Source organism: Balaenoptera physalus (assembly GCF_965194825.1).
Source record: "Balaenoptera physalus genome assembly, chromosome: 13".
NCBI classification, from domain to species: domain Eukaryota; kingdom Metazoa; phylum Chordata; class Mammalia; order Artiodactyla; family Balaenopteridae; genus Balaenoptera; species Balaenoptera physalus.
In genome coordinates this window covers 370,711-390,559 of record NC_138892.1, presented here as the reverse complement: position 1 = coordinate 390,559, position 19,849 = coordinate 370,711, and the positions used below count along the sequence as shown (strand labels likewise).

General features: G+C 57.6%; 2 protein-coding genes across 2 annotated transcripts; both read left to right on the top strand.

The window, feature by feature from the left end:
* Positions 1-3,201: 3,201 nt before the first annotated feature.
* Positions 3,202-7,364, top strand: ADM2 (adrenomedullin 2). The gene is made up of 2 exons (XM_082422417.1): positions 3,202-3,675; positions 4,249-7,364. Exons 1-2 carry the CDS (start codon positions 3,566-3,568, stop codon positions 4,565-4,567), a joined length of 429 nt encoding a protein of 142 aa, XP_082278543.1. The 5' UTR covers positions 3,202-3,565; the 3' UTR covers positions 4,568-7,364.
* Positions 7,365-7,700: 336 nt separating this feature from the next.
* On the top strand, positions 7,701-10,345 carry MIOX (myo-inositol oxygenase). Its single transcript, XM_082420777.1, has 10 exons — positions 7,701-7,772; positions 8,216-8,296; positions 8,505-8,585; positions 8,663-8,825; positions 8,979-9,046; positions 9,170-9,279; positions 9,357-9,424; positions 9,512-9,561; positions 9,886-9,998; positions 10,074-10,345. The coding sequence occupies exons 1-10, from the start codon at positions 7,758-7,760 to the stop codon at positions 10,180-10,182; spliced, it is 858 nt and encodes a 285-aa protein (XP_082276903.1). The 5' UTR covers positions 7,701-7,757; the 3' UTR covers positions 10,183-10,345.
* Positions 10,346-19,849: the final 9,504 nt, after the last annotated feature.

The following is a 19,849-nucleotide window of genomic DNA, read 5'->3' as shown; positions in this document are numbered from 1 at the left end:
AGCCTCAGGGCTGCTCGCTGACAGGCTGGGAGGGGGAGGCAGGGTTGAACTTGTTTTGGGGTGACTTTGGCTGCTTCAAGAACCTATGAAGGAACAAACCGCTGGCGTTCCTCCTCCACCCCCTCGCAGGGGCCCGCCTGGAGAATGAGTGGAACCCAACCCAGAGACAAGAGCTGAGGGGGAGGACCACCAGGCTCCCCTCCCTGCCCCTGGGCACATGCCCAGCCACAGCCTCCTCTGCTTCTGTACGGTACTGGGTAGATAGGCTGAGAACCCCTCCTTTTTGCCCCAGCTGTCTTGAGTTGGTTTTTGTCACTTACACCCAAAAAGGTCCTCACCGCCACATTACCACACCACTGAGCTTGTGCATGGGCAGGCAGTGTCCCAGGGAAGCCCTCTGGCCTAGCACATGAGCCCAGGACTGGCTCTTCCACAGAGATGGTGGGGACCCTGCACTCCATTTTGTTCCACCCTCATGCCCTCCTTGCAAGGAGCCCATTCCTTGAGCACCTTAGGGTCAAGGGTAGGTTTGGGGTCACTTCTAGACCATGATAGATAGCCCCACTCAAGTTCCCGGCTACCACACTGTCCATGTTACCCTCAGAGGCACTCGCTGCCGCCCGCTTCCTCCCAGTGTGGCTCCAGTCACCTGTCATCCTGCCAACATCGTCGCCCCCCCCCAACTGTTGTCACTGTCCTCACCTGGCAAACCCCAGCCACGCACAGTCCTGCCCATCCGTCTCCTCGAGGCCTGCAGCGCCAGCTGGTGCAGAGTAGCCACAGTGACACCGCGGCCCCAGCTGTGGATGCACTCTCCCCACTTCCCAGCCTGCTGGCATCTGGTCAGCTCGGTTCTCTCTGCAGTCTCCTCTGACCCCCTTCCCGTGTCTCAGAGATGACCCCACTGCCCTCCTTCACAGAGAAAACAGACTTGCATCACCCCAAGTCTGCCCCCCTCAGCCCCGCCTCCCCCTCCACAGCGACCACAGAGGCTCTGCCCCTCCTGCCCCCTCCCCACCTCTGGCTGTTTGCTAGGTACCCCCACCCTCAATCTTGCCCCCTCTATGGACCCTCGCCATCGGGATTACACTCAGTCTCTCCCACCTTAAAACACTCAAGAGAAACCTCCTTAGATGCTGTCTGCCCAGCCAATTGCCACCCTCGCTTTTCCTGCTCCACGGTGATTTCTCTCTAAAGCATTGCTCCAGGGGAACCTCTGGTCTGCTTCTTGTGTGTCTCCACGGGTGAGCGGTGCTCTGGGTGCCTCCACAGCGGCGGCTCCTCCACCGAGGATCAGTGCGGGAAGCCCGTGGATTTCCCCCCGGGGGGCACGCGGACACTTACAGACCACAAGTGCCATGAGCTGTGCTGTGCAGGGGCTGTGGGATCACAGGGGGTCTCTGATCCAGTCAAGAGGGATAGGGGCGAAATAAGCTCCCAGGCTGAGGCCTGAGGCCAGAGGACACCCTGCCCGTGGGCTGTCGGGGAAATGAGACCCTAGGCCTGTGGTGGCAGCCAGTGTTCTGAGAGAAAGAATGCAGTGGCCGACAGCCTAAGAGACTGCGAATATTTATCTATTTCTTCTTTATTGGTGGGGTGAGTGATACGGTCACATGTGTTTTGGAAAGACGGTACTGGCAGCACTGTGGAAGGCAGATTGAGGGAGGACGGGGGTGCTGGTGGGAGAAGAAGCAGCTGCAGAACCGGGCCCACCCCTGGGGTCCCTTGCCTGCCCCTCTTCCCACGCCAGGTTCTGTCCTCTCTCTTCACTCTCTGTGGGTGATGTTCAGCACACTCCTCACCTCTCAGAGCCTTGCCAGCTCCGAAACTCCCCAGACTGTGTTCCAGGGCTGCTTTCTCTTCAGCCCGAGGCCCAGGACGCTGGAGGCCAGCAAGACATTCCTGCCAGGATGTCCCCCAGGTAGCTAACCCCTCCCCCCACTCTCCCTGCATCAGCAAACAGATGGGTGGGCTGACCCTCCTTATCTGCCCCCCCACTCTGCTCTGTTTCTCTGACCCAACCGCTCTGTCCCCACTGCACCCTTCCTGCCAGCCCTTCAGCACCCACCTCCCTGCTGAATTCCACTTTTCTAACATGGATGTGATCACATCACCCACCCTCCTTCCGGTAAAAATAAATAAACAAATAAAAACGGGAATACCTGCTGATGCTTCCCTACCGCTCTTTAACATGGCAGGTGGTCTCCACTTGTTGATTTATTCATGCAGCTAATGTTTGTTGAGCTCCCATGGCGTGTGCAGAAGGAGGGACGGAGAGTGACCGGGTCACTCATGATGACCCGATAGAGGGAGCAAGACTGGGGCAGGGAAGACAGAAGAGGAAATACAAATGGGTGCAGAGATGCTCAGATGATCAGAAATGTCTGAGCATGTGATGGAATAATTGTCCCCTCTCAGAGGGACAAAGGGATGAAGAACCCTGGCACCAAGTCCATTATCGGTGGACAGTGCGTCAGCTTTGTGGAGAGCAGTTTGGCTCCATCTGTCAACACAAACACGGGCTCACCTTCAGCCAGAATTCCCATGTCTGCGGAAGTATCATATAGAGACACATCCATGAGCTCATGAAGAAGGGTTCTTGCTCTCGGAAAGCTTGGAAATCACCTAATTGCTTCCCAGTAAAGGATCAATTAAGCCACAGAACACCTACATTTTGGTGTAGGATCAACCATAAGAAAGAATGGCAGTCTCTATGTTTACATATATTTTTACCTATATATGCATATGTGTCTGTATATAGTGCACACACACAGGATGCAACCCCCCCCCTCAACAAAATGCACACAAGAGAAAGTCAAGAACGGGGCACCCATCCGGACCTGGGAGAGGAATCCACCGGATGGCAGTGAGAGGGTCTCACTTTTTACTCATTTAAATTTCTGACAAAAACCAGTTAATACTTCAGTAATAGTGGGGGGTGGGGAGCGGGGAGGGTAGAGCTTTTAGTAATAGAGCTGCTAGGACCTCTTGAGGAGGGGTCTCAAAATCGCCTCTGGCCAGGCCCCTGCCACTCATCGGCGCGGACATTTGGGAGGCGAGGCCCAGGGACCTAGAGGTGGCGGGCGGGACCCAGCCCCGCCGATCGCACTCCGCAGCTCCCAGCTCTTTACCCCTCCAGGCTCAGGGCCAGTGTCCCCCACCAGAAGGTGGCGGAGGTGAGGCTGGCCTGCCGGGGTCTCTGGCCAGTCACCCGCGCTCCCTACGGCCGCCGCCCTCTCTCGGGCGGCGGGCGGAGTTGGGGTCCGGGCGGGAGCACCCCGCCCCGCCCCGCCGGCGCGTCCGGCTCCGCCTCCCTGGAAGACTATTTAGCCCCGAGGTGCTGAGGCTCCGGCCCCAGCAGGGCTCCGACCGCCAGCTGACCGAGGAGGTTCACGCGCCACCGGCAGGAGACTCGCCCGCCCGCTTCGTGTCGCTTTGTGTTGGAGACCCTCGCCGACCCACCGGCGCCAGCCCGCGCGCCCCGAGGTGCGGACGGAAGCGGTGGCTCAGCCTAGGGCCGCCCCCAACACCTGCCCGGCTCACTGCCCCCTCCGGCCCCGCCCTCATGGCCCGGCTCTTGACGGTCACCCTCGGTTGCATCAGCTTCCTCTACCTGCAGCTCCCAGGCGCGCTGTCCCTCGGCCTGGCCCGGAGCCGGCCGCCCGCGCGACCCAGGTGAGCAGGTCTCAGACCACCCTGGCTGCCGGGGCAGGAAACCGGAGTGCTGGGGGAGGCCTCCCTCCGACCACTCCCCCTCCCCAGGCCCTCTAGCCCCTGGTTGGGGAAACCCCCCACCTGCTGCTGGGCTCACCCCCTAGATCAAGGGCCAGCCCCAGGCCTTAAGCAACCCCTGAGCAGGGCAAGAGGCCCCTCTTTCTCTGCCTCTCCTCCTAAGGCATGCCCACTCCTCCACTGGCAAGCAGACCCCTCAAAAGGAAAGGTCAGCTGTGGGAGGCGAGGCTGGAGGGGCCCTCAGGCCTGCCCACCTTCCCCCACCCCAAGGGAAGGGCTGAGAGGGAGTCACCTGAGTCCTGAGCTTAGTGGCCCACAGAGGCCAGGGCTGCCCCTTGCCCAGGGAGGGGCAGGTAAATGGGCTACTGAGATGGCTGAGGGCCAGGCCCTGAGCCCTGAGCTCAGTGGGCTTCCCCTGCCAGTGACCCCAGGCCTGTGTGGAAGGGAAAGCGGGTGGGTTCATGGGTCCCTGAAAGGCTGGCCCACCGGGCTTACTTCCTCCATCTCCCTCTGCAGGGAGCCCCCAGCCCGGACTCCTTCCAGTGGCTTGCAGTCCCGGCACCCTGCAGCCCGGTCTGTGGTCTGGAAGCTGCACCAGGCCCTCCAGCCCCAGAGGAGTGCCAGCCTGGGCCCTGCTATGGGTCAGCCTCTCCGGAACGGCCCCCGCCGACACTTGGGTCCCCGCAGGCCCCGAGCCCAGCTCCTGCGTGTCGGCTGTGTGCTGGGCACCTGCCAGGTGCAGAACCTCAGCCACCGCCTATGGCAGCTTGTCGGCTCAGCCGGCCCACACGACTCAGCCCCTGTGGACCCCAGCAGCCCTCACAGCTACGGCTGAGGCGCGGCGGGCCGTACCCCTGCCTGTCCCAGCTGGGATGCTGCGCCCTAATCCCGGAGCTGCAGCTGAGCCCCCAGCCCAGAACCAGCCCCGTAGCTGCTGCAAAGAGCGGTCGCTGGAACAGCGGTGCAGGCCCCTGAGGACACCCCCGCCCCACCCTACCCCCACCAGGTTCTGCAGCAGCCAACCTCGAACAACCGCGGACACAGAAGCCAGTGCACGTGTGTGGACCCAGCAGAGCCTGAACACCCAGGGGCTCTGCCCCTGGGGAGTGTAACACTTGGAGGTGGTTGGCAGCATTAGAGGAGAGGGTCTGCCCAGGCACGTAGGGCAGATGCCAGGGACCTGAACACCCTGGGCCACCTCTGGGCAAGCAGGAGAGAGGGGCCCAGAGTGGGCCCAGCATGGCCTCTTCCCTGCTGGTCCTGACATGGTAGGATTAAGGCTGGACTGCCCTGTTCCAGCTGGGCCCAAGGTCGCAATGGAGACTCCCTGCCTGGGTGCCCTGAGGGCAGCTGGGGAAAGGGTGTAGGGGTTCCGGGGCAGAGCAGGGCAGAACACCCTTCCCACTCCCTAGGGCAGGGTGGGAGTGGGGAGGGGCAAATCTCCCAGCGCAAATGTCTCAGTTAAGGCAGAAGCACCACCACCTCAAGGTGGGTAGGGATGGCCTAACAAGGGTTGGGGCTCCGCGGGCCACAGGGACTCCCTGAGCCCCATCCTGCCTGGCGTGGGGACAACAGGAGGCTGGAGCAGGCTTGCCAGGAGCCTGGGGGAGGGGACTGGCCTCAAATAGGAACAAGTCCACAGCCAGAGGGCGGAGTTCTCGGTGTGTGTCTGCCCCCCCCACCTGGGATGGGGGGAGGGGGAGGGGCTTTAAGTGCTGTGACACCAGAGCCTTTTGCCAGTCCTGTAGTACTGGCACCCTATGCCTCATGGGTTCAGAAATGTGGTTTCCGTTATTTAACAAATGTTCATACAGCACTTAATTTGTTGACGTTTGCCCTGTCACCCTCTCAGCCACCCTGTGAAGAGAGCATGCCTTTATCCCAGCTCTGCAGCCAGAGATCAGGGAGGTGCCTGCGGGTCCCTGCAGCCCATACCCTGGGTCGCTGGCAGGCCTGCCCCTCAGACCCCCGGGGGCCCCCTAAGGGCGGGAGGCTCCTGGAAGCGCCATCTGGCCTCCCACCCTTGTGCTTGCTCTTCCAGCTCAGGGCCTACCTTCCCTCCACCAGGCCCCGTGGGAATAGTTCAGGCTGGTCCCTGCCCCGCTGGGGAGATGAACTGAGGACGGCAGGGGCCCCAGGGGAGGAGCTGAGAGCGCCCAGGCCCTGAGCCCAGGGGAGGCGTGGATGTTGGGGGGAGGCTGGAACAGGTGTGTGCGTGGGGGCTGGATGGGCGGCAGGCTGGGCCTCAGAGCCGGGAGCCTGTGGTCACCGAGGGGTGTCGGTAGAGCAGGCAGGGAGGGGGGGCTATGGCACAGGGCCAGGGCGACTGGGGGATGAGGAAGAGGAGGGCTCCAGGAGGGCCGAGTCAGGGAGAGTCAGGAGCTCAGCTCGGCCAAGACCCTCCCTGGCTCCGGCCCTGGGGCAAAGTCCCTTGCGGTCTGGTTCTCCACGCAGGATGCTTCCCCTGCCAGAACACCACCCCACACTGCACCCTCCTTGTGGCAACACAGAATGCCAGGAGGCCCCCAGGATTGCACCACCTGGTGCCCTTGCCTGAGCCTTGGGCTGTTTTTCCTTATGGTCACCTGCCATGGTCACAGCATCGCACTGTCGTCCACATGGCCCCTGAGCTCCAGACCGTGTCCTGGCTGCCTATCTGGCACCCCGCTTGGAGGCCTGGTGGCAGCCCCCCAGACCCCCCAGCTCCCCCACCCGCTGCCCTCCCCCTGCTGCTGCCCCTCTCTCTCCTCATCCGGATCCACTGGCCGGCCCTTTGTCCCTTCTCTTGGTCCAAGCCACCACCTGCTTTGGGGTGATGGCTCCAGTCCCCGTCCCACCTCCCCAGTCCCCTCTCCATCCTTGCAGCAAATATTTTCTGAGCACTTGCGGAAACAGCGAATAAACCCCGCCTCCCCCACCCCCAGGGACTGAGATTCCAGTGGGAGGAGGCAGAGGAAACCAACCTCAAAAGTACAGCGCGTGAGGGATGCACATGCACGTGGGAAGCTGGAGGCGCTGTGGGCTCACAGGGGCCAAGAGCACTTTGCCATTTTAAGTGGGGCCCAGTTGATTCTCAGCGTGGGCAGGAGGAGCCTCGCGGAGTGCCCAGCACCCTCGCATCTCGCCCACTGCCCTCTCCCGTCCCACTGCACCCTGACCACACTCAGTGCCCCATCCTTCGCCAGAGCGCCGGCCTCTTTCCAATGACGGGACCGTCAGCTCCAGGCAGTGCGGCCCCTGCTGTGTCCTCCCTGCCTAACTCAGCCCACACATGGCCAGTGCTGTGAATTCATGTCTGCGCTGACTCGAGATGGAGCCCCTCACTTCAAGAGCCTGACAAAGACCCCCTGGACCAAACGTGAGCCCAAGGCTCCAGCCTCACCCAGTATTAGCGAGAATCACGCCCTTGACAGAATCCTGGGGTTTAGCAAGAGTGCCCTCACCCTTGATGTCTCCACTGGCAATTTTCCCTCCTGACCCCTGCCCACCCACCCCACCCCAGCCCCCCGCCCTGCCTGGTGGCTGTAAATCCCCAGCTGACTGTGCTGGGGATTTACTCTGTGTTCAGAGTGGAGCCCGACCTCTCCCCTCTAGGGAAACGTGAATAAAAGTCTTCTATCCCATTTTAACAAGTGTCAAAATGACTTTCTGAAATAAGCCCCGCCCCGCCCCAAATCCCAGGTGCTTGGGGATGATTGGGTGTTGGGAGGGGCCTACCGCCTGGGGCACGGAGGTGTTTAAAGCTTGGGAAGCAGGAGTGGGAGTCTGGCTACAGAGCAGCCTCGACCTCCCAGGCAGGTCAGTTGCTCCAGGGACGCTGAGGTTGGCTGGCGGTGGGGGGGGGGGGCCGGGCCGCTGGGACTGCTCCTGTGCTGACACATTAACTCTCAGAGGCCAGGAGGAGGGTGGATGGTCACTCATTACCGAGGGCCAAGGCCAAGGGGCTGGGTGGTGTCCGGTCACTTATGTAACCTGTGGGCATATATACGGGCACCCGGGCCTGCGGAGCTCTGCCCCCTCGCAGGATGAAGGTGGCTGTGGTGAGCGCCCCGGACCCCGCACAGCCTGCTCCCTCGGGGAAGGGGCAGCGACACCATGCCCTCTCCCAGCGGGTTTCTGCCGGCCCACTCATCTGGGTCAAAGGTCTCCGTCCTTCCTGTCGTGGGCTAGCTGGGGCAAGGGTCGTCGGCCCAACCCCTGGGCTCCCTGCAGACCCAGGTCTCGAGAAGGAGATGCCGGGTAGGGGTGCTTCCAGAGCCGTGCATCACTGGGGAAGCAGGCATCCTCGGCATCCACCCTGCAGATAAGGACACCAGGAGCCTGGAGTATCCACCGCGCCTGTGCTGGGAGGGGCTGTGCCCCGGGGCGCCCACTGCATCGCGGCTGCTCCACTTCTGACAGTCTCGTGCCCCCTTGGGGATGCCCTCACTTCCTCATGGAGCTGGCATTGTGGTGAAATGGGTTCACTCCCCCACCCAACCAGGACCCGGACCCTCCCCTGGTCTACCGGCCTGATATGGAGCCAGAGGCGGCCAAAGACAAGGGCAGCTTCCGAAACTACACGGTGAGCACCTGCGGCCGCCCCCCACTCCGCCCCTGCCTCTCCCGCCCCTGGGAAGGGCAGCACCTGTCCCCTTGCACAGTTCCAGAGGCCACCCTGGGGATACCCCGTTCACATCTTGTGGGGCCAGGCCTGGGAGAGGGAGGCAGTGGCCCCCTGGGTGTGAAGGGCAGGGGTTGGCGAGCTGCCCGGCGGACCCTCTGGCTTGCAGTCCGGCCCTCTCCTGGACCGTGTCTTCACCACCTACAAGCTTATGCACACGTGGCAGACCGTGGACTTCGTCAGGAGGAAGGTAGCTGGACGACTCCTAACCCGAACCCCCCGAGGGCCGGCCCTGGGGCTACGCTGACCTCTCCCTTACTGGCCCAGCATGCCCAGTTTGGGAGCTTCTCCTATAAGAGAATGACTGTCATGGAGGCTGTGGACATGCTGGATGGGCTGGTGGACGAGTCGGACCCCGACGTGGACTTCCCCAACTCCTTCCACGCCTTCCAGACGGCCGAGGGCATCCGGAAGGCCCATCCTGACAAGGGTGTGCTGCCCACCCGCCCCAGCTGGTGGTGGGGGAGGGTAGAGGTCTGGCCCTCTCCCAGCAGGCCCTGCCCCCCACCCCAGCCCCAAGGCTGCCCCTCTGCCCTGGCCCCTGCACCCCCTCTAGCCTGCCCTGCCTCTCTCTCTCCCCCAGACTGGTTCCACCTCGTCGGGCTCCTGCACGACCTGGGGAAGGTCCTGGCTCTGGCAGGGGAGCCCCAGGTGAGGAGAGGGGTGGAGGGGGTGGGCAGGGCGGGGCCCAGGGCAGCCTCGGCTCTGGGCTCTGGACACCCACTTGGTGGGCAGGCCAGTCAGGCCCACCCACCGCTGCCTGTCCCTCCCCAGTGGGCAGTCGTTGGAGACACCTTCCCAGTTGGCTGCCGTCCCCAAGGCTCTGTGCTTTTCTGTGACTCTACCTTCCAGGACAACCCTGACCTCCAGGATCCTCTGTACAGGTATGCCTCCCTCGCCGTTGGTCCTCCCCTCTGCGGGGTGTTCCTGAGCCCCCCTCACCCTCTGTCTCTCCCTGCAGCACAGAGCTTGGCATGTACCAGCCCCACTGTGGGCTCGAGAACGTCCTCATGTCCTGGGGCCATGACGGTGAGGCCAGTTAGAGACAGGAACAGTGGGGACCGAGGTGGGGGCCACGCCTCTGGGTGCCTGGTGGTGACACCCTCTCTCCCACAGAGTACATGTACCAGATGATGAAGTTCAACAGATTCTCCCTCCCACCGGAGGTAGGTGTGGGGGAGGAACCAAACCAAGAGCCCCGCCCAGCCTGGCCCAGTTCATCCCAGTCCATCCCAGTCCATCCCAGTGCAGCCCAGCCTGGCCCAGTCCATCCCAGTTCATCCCAGTCCATCCCAGTGCAGCCCAGTTCATCCCAGTGCAGCCCAGCCTGGCCCAGTCCATCCCAGTCCATCCCAGTCCATCCCAGTTCATCCCAGTGCAGCCCAGCCTGGCCCAGTCCATCCCAGTCCATCCCAGTTCATCCCAGTGCAGCCCAGCCTGGCCCAGTCCAGCCCAAGCTGGAGCGTGGGGTGTGGTTCCTCCTGCCCCAGGCCTTCTACATCATCCGGTTCCACTCCTTCTACCCGTGGCACACGGGCGGCGACTACCAGCAGCTGTGCAATGAGCAGGACTTGGCCATGCTGCCCTGGGTGCAGGAGTTCAAGTACGGTCATGCCCGTGGGGGGGAGGGGGGGAGGGCACTCGGGGCTTCATGAGGCCCTGTCCCTCTGCGCTGCAGCAAGTTCGATCTCTACACCAAGAGCTCTGACCTGCCAGATGTGGACAAGCTGCGGCCCTACTACCAGGGGCTCATTGACAAGTACTGCCCCGGTGTCCTCCACTGGTGACCGGCCTGCCCACACCCGGCTGGGTGCCCTGGGGTGACAGCCACTGTCAGGCACAGTGACGACCCACCCTGGCCTTTCTAGGGGACCCCACATACCCACCTGCATTCCCTGCCCTGTTGGCCCCTCTCCCCGGTTGCAATAAAGACTTTGAAGCAGCTCGTGAGTCTGACCCTCAAACCCTCATTGAGGCCGAGGCGTGTCGTGGCAGGGCAGTCGCTTGGGGGAGCGGGGGGCAGGAGAGGCAAGTCCGCGACCTCGTGGACACGCGTGCCCGGCCATTCCTGCTGCCATTCGTCCTCCCAGCTCTGGCGTCAGAACCTGGGGTCACCCTGCCCACCTCCACATTCTGAAAACAGCCACCAAGTCCTCTGGGCTCAGTCCCCTTCAAGAAAGCAATAATACAAAATACCTGATAGCTAGAAGAACGCACTACAGGAAACATCATGATAAATGGTCAGGTTAACTGCCATGAACACGACCCACGAGAACACGCCAAGAAACCCTCCGTGGGCCCCAAGGTGCAGCCCTCACCTTGGCCGACAATCAACTTCTTTTGCTTGTGGTTTCGTCCCCCAAGTGTGCACCCCTCATGCTGCAGTTCAGCGTCCGCCTTCCCTCTACTAGCGGTTTATTCCTTTGAAGAAAGTGGCTCATGTGTCTAGGGACTTCCTGTTGGGACTTGCTGGTTGCGTCCCCATGGTATCTATTAATATACTTTCCTCGTCTTTCTTGCTAATTGGTAAATAAATTTAGAGGCTTAGTCAGATTCAGCTTTGACTTGTTGAGGGCAGGGGTGCCCTAGAGGTGGGGGCTGTGCTTTATCAGGAAGCCCCGCTGTTTCCTGTGTTGTCAGAAGCTGCTGTGTGGCAGTTTCGGGTCTGACAACACCCTCCACCGGATAGAGTGAGAACAGCAAGGCTCCAGTTCCATCCTCACTCACCTGGTAGAACCGGGCCATAAAGAACAGCTCCCCTGGTGCTGTTTGGTTCCTGTTTGTGGAGGAAAGGGAAGTAAATGCTACTGTCTCTCTCTTAATTTACCATTTTGCAAGAGCTGGTTCCCTAGCACCCTTTAAACATGATCAAGTTGTCTGTTTTTGAATAAAGAAAGTGTAGATTTCAGCATATTTGCGCTTCAGTGAGTTATTCTTACTGGTGCTCAGACAGGGTTGGGGAGGGTCTTTCCTGTGGGCCCCTGGCTCCTTCTGACAATCGCAAGGGTCTCTGGGATGTCTTGCTGTCTGGTGTAACAAGACGCCCGACTGTTTGTTTCCTGTGTCTGCTGTAACAAACTACCACAAGCTTGGTGACTTAAAACAACAGAAATTTATTCTCTCAAGTTCTGGAAAGAAGCCAGAAGTCTGAGATCAGTGTGTCAGCAGCGGCCCCTCCGGAGGCTCCGGGAAGATCCAGCCTCAGGTGGCAGCCAGCACGCCCTGGCTGGTGGATGCCTGTCTCTTCTCTGCCTTCACGCGGCTCCTTCTCTGTGTGTCTGTCTCCCTCTGCCCCTCTTATAAAGGCACTGGTGATGGCATTTAGTGCCCAACCAGACTATCCAGGATGACCTCCTCATCTCAAGGTCCATAATTATATCTGCAAGATGCTTTTTCCAAGTAAGGTTACACTCACAAGTTCCAGGGATCGGATGTAGACATCTTTGGGGGCCATTTTCCAGTTTACCACAGAGGCTGCCCTAGACGTAGAATTGGCCCTTTCTCCAAGGAACCTTGGTTTTGCTGAGTGGGAGGTGGTATTGCAAATCCACGTGCTGGGGCTGAAGACCCAATCACTTCTTTTTTTTTTTTTTTTTTAGAGGGAAGGATTATTTATTTATTTATTTATTTATTTATTTATTTATTTATTTATGGCTGTGTTGGGTCTTCGTTTCGTGCGAGGGTTTCCTCTAGTTGCGGCAAGCGGGGGCCACTCTTCAACGCGGTGCGCGGGCCTTTCACTATCGCGACCTCTCTTGTTGCGGGGCACAGGCTCCAGACGCGCAGGCTCAGTAGTTGTGGCTCACGGGCCCAGCTGCTCTGCGGCATGTGGGATCTTCCCAGACCAGGGCTCGAACCCGTGTCCCCTGCATTGGCAGGCAAATTCTCAACCACTGCACCACCAGGGAAGCCCCCCAATCACTTCTTGAATGTCCACTGGTTGTAGCCATGAAAGGTGGCGTTGCCCACTGCCCTCCCTGCCTTGCCTAGGCTGCTGCACGGTCAGACCCTCCTGTTCCGCTCAAACCCCACCCCGGCCCTCCCTGTGTACCCCAGCCCCTCTGTGCCCTGGTGTCAGGAGAGGATGGGCTCGAGTGTGTCAAGAGGCTTTGCCCAAGCTCTTCCCCACTCGCTGTGCTTCCTTCTGGAGAATTCCTGCCTGCCCTGGGCTCCCTCGCACCATCCCTGGGCAGCCTTCCCAGCTGCGGCCCCCTCTCAGCCTTTGAGCTCAGGCAGGGCAGATGCAGGGCGCCAAGGGGGTCCCTCCTTAGAGTTGCTTGTGGGGTGCAGGGGGCTCTGAGCCTGGACTGGATGTGGGCAACGGGGCCTCTCAGCCTTCCCGAGAGCAGGGAAGAGGCTGGGGTGGGGAAGAGAAACGTGAGCCCCGGAGCTGGGGCAGGGGGATGTTTGACAGACTGCCCCTCTGGGCCCGAACTTATCACCCTGAAACCACCCCGGGGGAGCCTCCCCAGTGCAGAGCAGGAGTGGCCACCTTTGCCCCTGCCCCTGGGTCCCCAGGCCTCTCTGTGGCCCTGCAGACCCTAACCTGGCCATCTCCAGAAAGGCCCCAGCGTGGGGGAAGGGCAGCGGGGGCCAGGGTTCCCGTAATTCTGTCTACCAGGGCCCCGCTGGGAGCCTCAGGGCACTGGGACAGCTGAGGAGCCCGCAGAGAGGAGGAGGGGCTTGGCTCTCCCTCCAGCCTGCTCTGCTTTCCGCCACCGACCCGCTGCCTCACTGCACCCGCCCCTCCTGCAGCTCCTGAGCCAACTCTGCCTCCCGGCGACTCCCACGGCCTGGGTCAGGCCTTCCAGCACCCTTCTATCCAGCCACGCCTCTCTGTCAAGGAGCCCGTTTCTTCTAAGACAGTGGTGGCAAGCCACAGAGTCTTAGAGGAACGTAGGATTTGTTATCAGGCCCGTTTGGGGCTGAAAGTTGGCAACGCCTGCTGGTAATGAAAATCTGGCGGGTTCGTGGCCTGCAGGAGCGCGGCGGCTGGTTGTGGCCTTCGCTGCTCTGGCCAGGCCGAGGGCACTGCGAGCGGGCACTAGAGGCAGGTGGCTGCTTCCAAGGGCACTGACGGCCTGAGAAAATACGACGAGTTCAAATCCCTAAATTTCAGGCTCAAGCCCGGACTGAAAGAGAAACAGTCTGTGGCTGTACCCAGACCGCAGCCCTTCGGGCTTGGCTGGCAGCTGCCTGGCTGTCCCCGAGACTCCAGGCTGTCAGGGGCCTGTGAGGTCACTGCTGTTTTCACCCAGAGACGTCGTTGCCTTTTCACTGAGCCCACGTTCCCATGGTGACAGAATGTCACAATGCGGGCAGCTGTCGTGGCCGTGTCCCTCTAGTCCTCACTCTTGCAGTTTAAAAAAAGGTAAGTTTTACTTAAGAATGTCTTTTTCTATCTTTTGGGCCGCGCCATGTGGCTTGCGGGATCTTAGTTCCCCAACCAGGGATTGAACCCAGGCCCTCGGCAGTGAAAGTGCCGAGTCCTAACCACTGGACAGCCAGGGAATTCCCGAGAATTGTCTTTGATGAAGTAGTAAAAGCTATTGATACTGTTAAGTCTCCTCCTTGAGTGCAGCTCTTTTCTAAGCTGGGGGGGAGAGGAAGCTCTGTGCGGGCATCAGCAGGTTGGCTGCCTAGGGAGAGCGGGTGTGGCCCCAGCTGCCAGCTCAGCGGGTCAGTCTTACTCGGGAGAACAACTGACAAACACACCCGAGTCACTCAGCCTTGGGGATTTGGTGATCATTTCCTCAAAAATGGACAAAGTGAGGGCTTCCCTGGTGGCGCAGTGGTTAAGAATCCGCCTGCCAATGCAGGGGGACATGGGTTCGAGCCCTGGTCCAGGAAGATCCCACATGCTGCAGAGCAACTAAGCCCGTGCGCCACAACTACTGAAGCCTGCGTGCCGCATCGAAGAGTAGCCCCCGCTTGCTGCAACTAGAGAAAGCCCCCGCGCAGCAACGAAGACCCAACACAGCCAAAAATAAATAAATAAATAAACAAATTTATTGTTAAAAAAATGGACAAAGGAAAACGATGACAGCATTTATTGCCAATGATAACATTTAGCTTTCAAGAAAAAATTGGGATTTGGGAAAACTTGCGTCCACCACCGTGAACTTGACAGCTTCCTCATACTTAAAGATTTGTCTGATAAGGTGGATGGTGAAATTAATGAGTGTGATTTTTTTAGACTGTACGATGGAATGTGTCAACATCTGGAAGATTTGCATAACTCACTGAGCCAAGATTTTCCAAATGACCAATATGTGACCCACCAAAATCACGCCTGAGTAAAAATATCCATTCAGAGTGCAAGATGCACACATGGATTTTCACATGGCAGAGGACAGAAAGCTCACTGGTAAGGTTTCAGATTCCAAATTGCAGTAAACCCCCAAGAAACTACCACTCACACCCCACGACCCCAAATCAGTGATCTGATGGAATGGTGCAGCCACCAGTCGAAGCCCCAGCCGTGGTGCCAGCTTGGAGACGGTGCCCCTGGGAGTCGGGCTGTGGAAAACGCCCTGTGCCTGGGAGCCATCTGGTGCACGTGGGCAAGCGGCTCTCACTCCTGCACCTGCAACCCCTGGAGAAACTGTTGCTGCCTGCCCCAGTGACCGGGTGGTGCTGCATGTGGAATGCGCTTCTCAAGGAAGCAGCGCTTCCTCCCACAGACAGCCCTCCGAGCTGGGCAAGGCCAGCCACGTGGCTGTTCTGAGCACCTCGGCCGCTGAGTGAGCAGGCAGCTGAGGGGCGTGACCAGTGCTGACCTCCACTGGGAAAGGGCTGCTGGTGCACGACTGAGAGGCCAGGAGAACTGGGAACAAGCTGCTGGAGACCCATAGAGGTGCAGTGCTGGGTCCAGCAGCCAGCTTAGCGGAAGACGGCAGCGCCCTCTGCAGACGGGCCCGAGGGCTCAGATACCTCAAGATGGTGAGCGTGGAGGCCCGACCAGCCCTACCTCGTGATTGTTGCAGGACCAAGCACAAGCTGTATTTTTTCCTCGCTGTCCTTCAAACATCTTCTGGTGGCTAACTTCACTGTTCAATGAGATGTGAGATGTAGAATTTTGAGATGCGACTGTACTGAGCTCAGGGGTGGGTGTCCAGCTGGAGCCTGGAAGTGATGTGGGTGCCTCCCCACCTGGCATGAGCGAGGGGTTTCGCGTGGGATGTAGAGTGGCTGCCTTGCGTTAGTGGAACGTTGTGTGGGAGTGGGGAGGGAGCGTGAATCAGAAAGATGGGCTCATCAGGGGCCTGGGCACCCAAGGGGGTGGGTGTTGGAACTCTTCCTGTGGACGGAGGCTCTGCCTTGCCACGAGTCTGGGTGGGAGGCTGGGCTGCACTTCCTCTCCCACCTTTCCTTTTGGAAGTCAAGAAGGGGAGAAACTTGGTGCTCGCCCAGCAGCCATGGGGCCCACATCCCAGCCCCACTGGACTCCGGAGTCAGCCCTGGGTCCCGGCACTGTGCGTCCTCACCAGGTCAGGCTGTGGTAAGCTTTTGCCTCTGGTCAATCTTAGTAAGTTTATTCTTGGTAAAGGGACGTTCAAGTGAATTACTGGCTCATTGCATTTGTATGTTCATTCATTTATGGGTATTTTTTTGAAGCTTGGGAAGATTGTGTTGCGTCAGATGACTGAACAGTTAAAAAATAAATTAAATTTGTAAAGCACTTAGAATATTTTAGGCATTTAAAATTTATAAATGGAACCCTTCAGAGTTATTGCTAAAACCTGCTAGAGTTAAATAGAAGAGAGAAAATGAAAGTACATGAATTGGGAGACTCACTCTTGTTAAGAAGACAATACAGTTAACCCTTGAACAACTCCGGTTTGAACTGCACGGTCCACTTGTATGTGGATTTTTTCACTAAATACATATTACAGCACCACATGACCCTCGGTAGGTTGAATCTGTGGATTTGGAACCTCGGATATGGACGGCAAACTGTAAGGTTATCCTCGGATTTTCGACTGGTTAGGGTCGGCGTTCCTAACCTCAGTGCTGTTCAAGGGTCAACTGTACTATTCCATGCAATCTCTATCAAAATTCCAATGGCACTTTTATTTTTTCAGAAATAAAAAAATCCATTCTAAAATCTCAAGGGATCCCAAATAGCCAAAAAATCTTGAAAAACAATAAAGCTGAAGGACTCACACTTCCCAATTTCAAAACTCACTATAAAGCTACAGTAATTAAAACAATGTGAGGGACTTCCCTGGCAGTCCAGTGGTTAAAACTCCACACTTCCACTGCAGGGGGAGTGGGTTTGATCCCTGATCTGGGAATAATGATCCAGCGCACCACGTGGCGAGGCCAAAAAAAAAGGGAGGGGGGCAAAGGACTTGGATAGACAGTTTTCCAAAGGAGATAAACAAATGGCCAATAAGCACATGAACATATGCTCAACATCATTAGCCACTGGGCAAATGCAAATCAAATCCACTTTGAGGGCTTCCCTGGTGGCGCAGTGGTTGAGAATCTGCCTGCCAATGCAGAGGACACGGGTTCGAGCCCTGGTCTGGGAAGATCCCACATGCCACGGAGCTGCTAGGCCCGTGAGCCACAACTACTGAGTCTGTGCGTCTGGAGCCTGTGCTCCGCAACAAGAGAGGTCGCGATAGTGAGAGGCCCGCGCACCGCGATGAACAGTGGCCCCCGCTCGCCGCAACTAGAGAAAGCCCTCACACAGAAGCAAAGACCCAACACAGCCAAAAATAAAATATAAAACAACAACAACAACAACAACAACAACAACAACAAAACCACTTTGAGGGCTTCCCTGGTGGTGCAGTGGTTAAGAATCCACCTGCCAGTGCAGGGGACACGGGTTCGAGCCCTGGTCCGGGAAGATCCCACATGCCGCGGAGCAACTGAGCCCGTGTGCCACAACTACTGAGCCTGCGCTCTACAGCCCGCGAGCCACAACTACTGAGCCCATGTGCCACAACTACTGAAGCCTGCGCACCTAGAGCCCGCGCTCGGCAACGAGAGAGGCCACTGCAATGAGAAGCCCGCGCACCACAACGAAGAGTAGCCCCCACTCGCTTCAACTAGAGACAGCCCGCACGCAGCAACGTGCAACCCAATGCAGCCAAAAATAAATAAATAAAATAAATTAAAAAACAAAACAAAAACAAACCACTTTGAGATACTATTTCTTACCCATGAGGATGGCTTTTATCAAAAACGGGAAAATAACAAGTGTTAGTGAGGATGTGAAGAAACGGAAACCCTGGTACACTGCTGGAGGGAATGTAAAATTTAAAAGATGCAGCTGCTGTGATAAAGTTTGGTGGCTCCTCAAAAAGTCTACCATAAAATTGCCATGTGATCCTGCAATCCTACTTCTAGGTATACATCCAAAAGAACTGAAAGCAGGGACTCAAACAGATACTTGTGCACCCACGTTCACAGCAACATTATTCACAACAGCCAAAATGTGAGAATTACCCAAATGTCTAGTGATGGATCAATGGACAAAATGTGGCATAAACATACAATGGAATATTATTCAGCCATAAAAAGGAATGAAGTTCTGACACAGGCTACTGCATGGATATACCTTGGAAATATTATGCTAAGTGAAAGAAGCCAGACATATAAGGGCACAAATTGTATGATGCTATTTACATGAAGTGTCCAGAATAGCTAACTCCATGAAGACAAAAAGTAGATTAGTGGTTGCTGAGGTCATGGGAAGGAGGGGTTGGAAGATGCCAGCTAGGCATAACAGGGTTTCTTCTTGAGATGATAAAAAGGTTTTAAAATTGACTATGGTGATTGATGCACAACTCTGTGAATCTACTGAAAGCCACTGAACTGTGTCCTTTAAGTGGGTGAGTTGTATGGCACGTGAATTACATCTCAAAGCTGTTATGGAAAACAAAAACACCTCCCCCGCCCCGCTGCAAAAGAGATTCATACACTGAGCTTAAAAGCCTAAGAAAAAGATCAGGTTTTTACATTTTAAATATATTACAGTTGTCTCTCTGTATCCAAGGGGGATTGGTTCCAGGAATCCCCCCAGACACCAAAATCCACGGATGCTCAAGTTCCCTTACATAAAATGGTGTAGTGTTTGCATAAACTAACACACATCCTCCATACACTCTAAATCGTCTCTAGATTACTTATAATACCTAACACAAGGGAAATGCTATGTAAATAGTTGTTGATTGTGCAGCCAATTCAAGTTTTGTTTTTTGGAACTTTCTGGAATTTTTTTCGATTATTTTCAACCCGAACGTGGTTGAGTCCGTGGATGCAGAAGCTGAGGATACAGAGGGCCGACTGTACTTTTTTTTTTTTCGTTTTCTTTATTGTTTTCTATTCCGTTGATTTTTGCTCGTTTTAAAAAATATTTATTTATTTATGGCTGTGTCGGGTCTTAGTTGCGGCAAGCGGGATCTTTTGTTGTGGCGTGCAGGCTCTCTAGTTGCGGCGTGTGGGCTTAGTTGCCCCGTGGCATGTGGGATCTTAGTGTCCGGACCAGGGGTCGAACCCGAATCCCCTGCGTTGGAAGGCAGATTCTCAACCATCTTCTTCCCACCAGGGAAGTCCCTGGGCTGTTATGTACTGTCTTAAGCCAAAGGTCAACTTATAGATCATTTAACTGTGTCTAAGAGCATCCGAAGGCTCAGGTCACAGGTCCCCTTGAGCCACGTGTGACAGTGGGCACGGGCTGAGCGTGGAGCACTGTCTACTTGGGTCAGTTGGGGGGGCGCTCAGTGACTTGGGGGGAGGGGTTGGGCACACTGGGGGGCTCTGCAGGGGTCTGTGAGGTGAGAGCATGAGGGGTAGGGGCTGAGGACAGAGCCAGGCACAGGGGAGGCAGTGACTTCCTGATTGACAACCGATCTCCAAACCGAAACTTGGACAGCGCCTTCAACCCCTGCTCCCAGGAAGCGGTCAGAACACAGGTGGTCATACGTGTCCTCCCTCTTCCGGCCCTGGCCCAGGGCCTCTGCTCCTCCTTGCTCTCCCCACCCACGCCCCATTCCGCTGTCAGCGGCCTGACGAGTTCCCTCCCCCATCTCTCCTCCACCCCTGTCTAGGCAAGGGCCAGTGTGCTGACCCTTCAGTTCTGCCCTGAGATGAGGAAGCAGGAGCAGGAGAGTAGGAAGGGGCTGCGTTCTGGTGAATTCTCCAGCCCTCAGGATGGTTTCAGGCCCCACGTTCCAGCACCAACCTCGTAGCCTTGATGTGTAGAGCTGACAGGTCGGCCAGGCTGTGCTGCACTGAGGCTCAGGGCTTCAGGCAGCACCAGCTCAGACCCTTGCGTCCATTTTATAGACGAGAATGTTGAAGACTGCACAGCGAAGGCACCCAGGAAGACTGGTCAGCCATCAGCCGGACAGTATCTGGGCTGTGTCCACCGTCAAAGGCAGGGACGGCCCACTGCCCTCAGGCCTCCCCAGTGGGAAGGAAATGGCAGGCACACGA

What these genes read in the sequence shown, in the direction of transcription:
- ADM2 (XM_082422417.1), top strand. Translation starts at nt 3,566, where the DNA reads ATGGCCCGGCTCTTGACGGTCACCCTCGGTTGCATCAGCTTCCTCTAC. An exon ending in CGGCCGCCCGCGCGACCCAG is followed by an intron (nt 3,676 to 4,248) that starts GTGAGCAGGTCT and finishes CTCCCTCTGCAG; the next exon opens with GGAGCCCCCAGCCCGGACTC.
- MIOX (XM_082420777.1), top strand. An exon ending in CTCCAGGATCCTCTGTACAG is followed by an intron (nt 9,280 to 9,356) that starts GTATGCCTCCCT and finishes CTCTCCCTGCAG; the next exon opens with CACAGAGCTTGGCATGTACC. An exon ending in CATGTCCTGGGGCCATGACG is followed by an intron (nt 9,425 to 9,511) that starts GTGAGGCCAGTT and finishes TCTCTCCCACAG; the next exon opens with AGTACATGTACCAGATGATG.